At 37.2% G+C, this 6,258-nt stretch overlaps 1 protein-coding gene across 1 annotated transcript; it reads left to right on the forward strand.

Moving 5' to 3' along the window:
- Positions 1-1,484: 1,484 nt before the first annotated feature.
- Positions 1,485-5,750, forward strand: LOC106344172. The gene is made up of 12 exons (XM_013783586.1): positions 1,485-2,019; positions 2,839-3,264; positions 3,344-3,445; positions 3,533-3,667; positions 3,775-3,856; positions 3,933-3,985; positions 4,065-4,142; positions 4,246-4,336; positions 4,419-4,537; positions 4,625-4,709; positions 4,799-4,912; positions 5,008-5,750. Exons 1-12 carry the CDS (start codon positions 1,594-1,596, stop codon positions 5,655-5,657), a joined length of 2,361 nt encoding a protein of 786 aa, XP_013639040.1. The 5' UTR covers positions 1,485-1,593; the 3' UTR covers positions 5,658-5,750.
- The last annotated feature ends 508 nt before the right edge of the window (positions 5,751-6,258 follow it).

The raw sequence follows: 6,258 nt of genomic DNA on the forward strand, positions 1-6,258 counted from the left end.
ATAAAAAGAATCTGGAAACTTCACTCTAGTCTTACATCACGTTCTAGAAAGGCTGCTATTTCAAAATTAATTAATTTGCCCAATTAAAATTTGTTATCCACTGTAAAATGTCAAATCTCTATTATTAATAAAAGAGAAGTACCAATAAAAAATAACCATTAATTTTCAAAGTTATTTACATTATCATGCCACTAAATAATTATGGAACTTACCTATATTAATGTTTGTCTTTTTCAGTTAGATTAATGTGTTGTCTTAAAATAAATAGTATCAACTAAATCATTGTTATCAAAATTATAACTTTCCAAAAGACATGATTCACTACTCTACTAAATCAATATCGAAATCATTCATTCTTATCGTAGGACCAAACCAAAAATACTATGACCTCAAGTCCTATGTTATATGTGCAGTCTACATATTTCTTTCGATTCACACATATATTACACATATACTTTTTAAAATCCAATGTTCAGTCACGTCACATAGAGCTAGGCCTCAATAAGTCCAATGGTATCACAAGAATATATTATTTTCCTGAATGTTATATGTGCAGTCTACAACTTTTTTTCCATACAAGTCATAAATATATTAATTTTTTTTTTTTGAAAAAAGGGCTTTTATATAAAGATATTAATTACCTCTAAAAAATTATATTCTATCATGTTTGTTGTACTTTTGATATTAGTTCGTTTTTATATCACAACATAATCTATTCTATTAAAACTGAAGTAAAAAATAATACTAGCATATTTTTTAAGTGGTTTCTTACCGATTTACTTTTTTTTTTAAACTAATTTTAACAACTTCATTTATTGTTTTTACTAATTAATTCGACATCATTTATTAAAAATCATAAAACAATAATTACCTATTTTTAATTATTTTACACAATATTTTCATTTTTTTGCACTCTTCTTAGCTACTTTACTAATTGTATTTACTATAGTCTTTGAACATCATTTATTTTATGTGTTAAACCTAATAATTTTACAATTTTTTACGAAATTGTTTCATTCGTGATAAGAATTCAAATCGGTTAACAATTTTTTTTTTTGTACATAATCAGTTAGACATGGACATCCAAGTCCATTCGAATATAAATCAATTTTTTTTGGATATCAGGTTTTTTGGATTTTAAAATTAAACTCCATTTGAGTATTATAAAATTTTGGACGGGGGTTTGAGTCTCTTTCCGGGTCTGGGTAGGTTCGTAATAAATTAAAAATTTCCAAATAACCTATGCATTTAAAAAAACATTAAAATTTTATAAAATCAAAAATCAAAATCAAAACCCATAATCTAAATCAAAACCCGCGCAGGTCAACCTCTGGTATATTCTTACCATGCAAGTATATTCATCCTGGGCCTCGGCCCAATATCTTATTTGGTTAAGAAAATAAACATTAAAAATGTTTTTGCTATCTCAGAGTCAGAGAGTCAAATCATATGACGTCTCGGCTCCTACAGAAGCTGACAGACTTGGGAAGTAGTGTTTTGATAATAAAGGCGGGCTTTTTCTCCTTTTCATCTCTTAGGGTTTTCTCTCCACTTCACTACTCTGAATCTCTGATTGATTAGCAAGCAGCAAACATGATGCTAAAGGATTGCGAAGTAGAAGTGTGCTCAGAGGAAGAAGGCTTCGCAGGCGCGTGGTTTCGAGCCGTATTAGAAGAGAACCCCACCAAGTCCGGTCGGAAGAAGCTCCGCGTCCGCTACATTACTCTGCTAAGCGACGACGGTCTCACTCCCCTCACCGAGTTCATCGAGCAGAGATTCATCCGCTCGATCCCGCCGGTAGATTTGCAGAACAGCGTCGTTTTGGAGGAAGGAACTGTGGTCGATGCGGATCACAGAGACGGGTGGTGGACAGGTGTCATCTCGAAGAAGAAGATAGAAGAGGGTGAGAAGTTTTTGGTCTACTTCGATTCGCCGCCTGATATCATCGAGTTCGAGAGGAGACAGTTAAGGGCTCATCTTGACTGGACCGGGTGGAAATGGGTCGTAGCCGAAAAGGAGGTACGAGGTTCTGGTTTAGTGGTCCTGTTGAAGTTTGTGTCTTAAAAGTTTGATGCTTTATTACAAAAGGTTGAAGCTTTGTGTTGCATCTTATGTTTGAGTAGCTAAAGGTTGATGCTTTATTACAAAAATGTCTGAAGCTTTGTGTTGCATGTTATGTTTCAATAGTTAAAAGGTAGCTGCTTTATTACAAAAAAGGTTGAAGCTTTGTGTTGCATCTTATGCTTGAATAGATTGCTGCTTTATTACAAAATGTCTGAAGCTTTGTGTTGCATGTTGTGTTTCAATAGCTAAAGGTAGCTGCTTTATTACAAAAAAGGTTGAAGCTTTGTGTTGCATCTTATGTTTGAGTAGCTAAAGGTTGATGCTTTATTACAAAAATGTCTGAAGCTTTGTGTTGCATGTTGTGTTTCAATAGCTAAAGTTTGCTGCTTTATTACAAAAAGGTTGAAGCTTTGTCGTCTGTGTTGTTGCATCTTATGTTTGAATAGATTACTGCTTTACTACAAAAATGTCTGAAGCTTTGTGTTGCATGTTGTGTTTCAATAGCTAAAGGTAGCTGCTTTATTACAAAAAAGGTTGAAGCTTTGTGTTGCATCTTATGCTTGAATAGATTGCTTCTTTATTACACAATGTCTGAACCTTTGTGTTGCATGTTCTGTTTCAATTAGTTAAAGTTTGCTGCTTTATTACAAAAAGGTTGAAGCTTTGTCGTCTGTGTTGTTGCATGTTAGGTTTTGAATAGTTAAAAGGTCACTTCTTTTGTTTAGAGTATACTGTTTTAACTCCTCTTTTTTTGTTTGTTGTTGTCCTTGAAAGGAAGTGGATAACTCCGAGTTTTGCTCCGGAGCAACGGTGGAAGTGTGTTCTGCCAAAGACAAAGCGTGGTACCCGGCGTTGATGGTTACAGAGATTGAAGGAGAAGATGGCGAGAGTAAGTTCCTTGTCAAGGACTTTAATCAGCGGTTGAGCTGCATTGGTGGTGAGGCAACACCAAGCTTGGTTGTTGACGCTCACAGTGTGAGACCCGCACCGCCTCCTTCCTCCGTTGGAGAGTTTGAGTTGATGGCACGTGTAGAGGTGTTGCGTGGCTCTGGATGGTGCCAAGGGTTTGTGCAGAAGATTCTCTCCGAGGAACGTTACTCGGTTAGTTTAGACGTTACCAAGGAGGAATATGTGTTTAAACACTCGGAGGTTCGACCCTTGATGGTGTGGAAGAATGGGAGATGGCGTGACGAATCTAAGGTACACTTCAATGTTCTGTCAATGTTTTGGCTTTTGCTTTGTTTGAAACTGAAGGTGTTTTGTGCTTTCCGTTTTTCAGCAAAAGGCGGTGAAGGAGACTCCTTCCAACAGCTTAAACAAGAATCCAATGCACTCTTGTTCTGGTCCTAAGCCGTTCGCTAGAGTTGAAGAAACTGTGGCTGTGAGTTAGATACTCAGTAGTGATTTCTTTTGTTTCCATTTATAGTCTTTAATGTTGTTTTTGAGAAAGTTTGTTTATGGAAAATAGGCCACTGTAGAGTTGAGAAAGAAGAAGAAGGCTGATGTTGTTATTAGTGATAAAACTCCTACCGTCACTACCACAACACAGCTGATGCAAAAAGAAACTGAAGGAGAAGAATCTTCTGAGAAGAGACTTGAGCAAGTTAGTTAGAAACATAATCATTCTCGCTTTCAACATGAATCAGATTAGCTTAGTATCTTAGCCTCCTTGGTGGCTATGGTTTTACACTTTTACTGCTCTTTTTGCAGATGCCTGAGGAGAAGAACAGTGAAGCTACTAGTAGGAAAAGGCAAAGAGGACAAGAACAACACAAGGATGTGAATGAAACTGGTATGTATAAATCATGTTAGTTTTGGTATCTTTAAAACTGGTGTGTTGACGAATCATACTCTCTCTACTTGGATAGGAAATTTATCTACTACTAGCTCGGAAGATAGGGCTAGGCAAAGCGGACAAAAGGTAATATATGTTCCATTAATGTCTTTGCGTTTCTGTTTATTGATATAAATTGATGTAACTTTGTTATTTCCATCTTTAGCAAAAAACTGTAAAAGAAACTCCAAAGAAGAAACCCCTGAATCCACATGACAATGAAGAAGAGAACACTCTAGCTGCTGTGAGTTGGATTTTTTTTTTTTTTCTATCTCTCTTGCTAGGCTGCTTATTTGCGTTTGTCTTCTTGGATTTTGTTTTACAAAATTTGTTAAACTGAAAAATAGGCCACTGGAGGATTAGGAAAGGAGAGGGATGATACTGTGATGATGAATGGTGAAACCCCTTTGGTTATAACCCCTGAAGTCATGTCAATAGGTAAACCCTGATATTCTTTGTCTCCTTTGTGTTTAATTTCTGCAGTCATGAATCTGTGATATATAATGTCAATGTTTTGTAGCAAAAGAATATGTAGACCCGTCTTTGGTCATAGCTGCAACACCATTGAAACAAACAGAGGCCAAAGCTGTAGAAAATACATCCCCAATGATGAATCTGAATGATTCAACTCCACATACGGTAATTTAAAAATATAACCAGCCTCACTTGGTAGTTTTGTTAGATTGTGTTAAATATAACCAATCTGAATGATTGTTATTGATGCAGACGCACGAGGAGGAGAGTAGCGAAGCTAAGAGTAGGAAAAGAAGAAGGGAGCAAGATCAACACTCGAACCTGAATGAAGAAGCTGGTATGTGTAAATCCATATTAGTTTTGAGTATCTTTGTTTCCTTGCCAAAATTTTAATCATGTCACACTTGTTGTGTGTGTAACTTGTAGATGGGACTAGCAACGTTTCAATTGCTGAGGTGAACGGTGAGGTGAATGATACAGCAAGTAAAAATCTGTGCCGTGATGGTGAAGTTGTTGATCAGCTTATTATCTCTTCTACTGGTAATAATATATACTGAAAACAGTTTCGTTTTAAAAAGTAAGCTTAGATGCTAAAACAGTTTCCTTTTGGTTTTGCTCTATTCATCTATCTCCAGAGTTGTCCCCTGATCAGAGCTTGAAGGAAACACCAGCCAAGGACAACACCCTAATGGATTTGCCTTTCACAAAGAAGTCACCGTACTGGAAGACCTACGAGACAACAGAAGCTTTCAAGTCCGTTCCGCAACGGCCTCACTTCTGCACGCTGCTCGAAGCTAAAAAAGATTTCTTCCTCGAGTCTGCAGCGGTTGGGATGATGGTTTCCTTTTACGGCTTTCTAGATGAAGTGAAGGATCTCAAGCTCGATGACTCCACAAGTAAACTCCACGACCTCAGCGTTTCATTTGTTGAATTAGAGAAGAACGGGTTCGACGTCGAAGCTCCTCAGGCAGTGATCAGCAAAGTGCTGTCTCTCAAAGACGTGCGAGACAAGAAAGCCGAGGAGCAAAAACGTTATGAGGAGGACATTGGAGAGGAAGAGAGTGCAAGTCTCAAGTTAAAAGAAGTGAGAGCTGAGCTGAGACTCGAAATCGGTGAGCTGCAACGCAAAATCAGTGAGCTTGAGAGACGAGATGCGGTTGGGAAACAGAAGGAGGAAGCAGCAGAGGAAAAGATAGCTGACATGAAGGCACATGTGGGAATGATTGGCCAAGAGATTGAAGATGTGGAGGCTGAGTTTCAGAAGACTATTTCAGCTCCATGGTGACAAGTTATGTATAACCTCTCCCTGTTCTGGTGAATGAAACGAGTGGATGAAGTTAATATAAGAGTATGTCTGAGAATGTTGGCTGGCTCTTATGGTTGTGCTTTAAACTTTTAAGGTTATTAAAAAGAAAATATTACGCTCTAACGCAGTTTCAAGTTTTTAATAATACTATAGGACAGTTATGACTACCGAGATAGTTTTTGTTAATTAAAGTCATTGGTCTAACTAAAATGGTTCTACAATTTTTAGAAAGTAGTCAATTTTCTCTTTCTCTCGGACCAAATGTTTGAAACCTAAACACAAATTAAAAAAATCAAAAATTATTAAAACTTTTTCTTCACATTGGCTTGTATTTTTTTTCGCCGCCGCAACTCTTCTTTCTCTACCGCATCTCTTCTTTTTCACCACAACTCTTTCTTCTCCGCCGCAATTCTTCTTTCTCATCTTTGTTATATGTTTCGCAATTCATCTCTGTCGTCGCCATGACCTAAGCTCTCGCCGCCATGACCTAAGCTCTCGCCGCCGTAGAAACGTCATCTCTTCTCCTTCACTGCAAAGTGAAACAGTGTCTCAACTCATTTTCCTCGTCGTGATTCATCGT

Source organism: Brassica oleracea, chromosome C5 (genome assembly GCF_000695525.1).
Source record: "Brassica oleracea var. oleracea cultivar TO1000 chromosome C5, BOL, whole genome shotgun sequence".
Classification (NCBI taxonomy): Eukaryota; Viridiplantae; Streptophyta; class Magnoliopsida; order Brassicales; family Brassicaceae; genus Brassica; species Brassica oleracea.

Coding starts and splice junctions, on each gene's coding strand:
- LOC106344172 (XM_013783586.1), top strand. CDS start 1,594: ATGATGCTAAAGGATTGCGAAGTAGAAGTGTGCTCAGAGGAAGAAGGC. Junction 4,143..4,245: donor AAGAGAACACTCTAGCTGCT/GTGAGTTGGATT, acceptor ACTGAAAAATAG/GCCACTGGAGGATTAGGAAA. Junction 4,538..4,624: donor ATGATTCAACTCCACATACG/GTAATTTAAAAA, acceptor TTATTGATGCAG/ACGCACGAGGAGGAGAGTAG.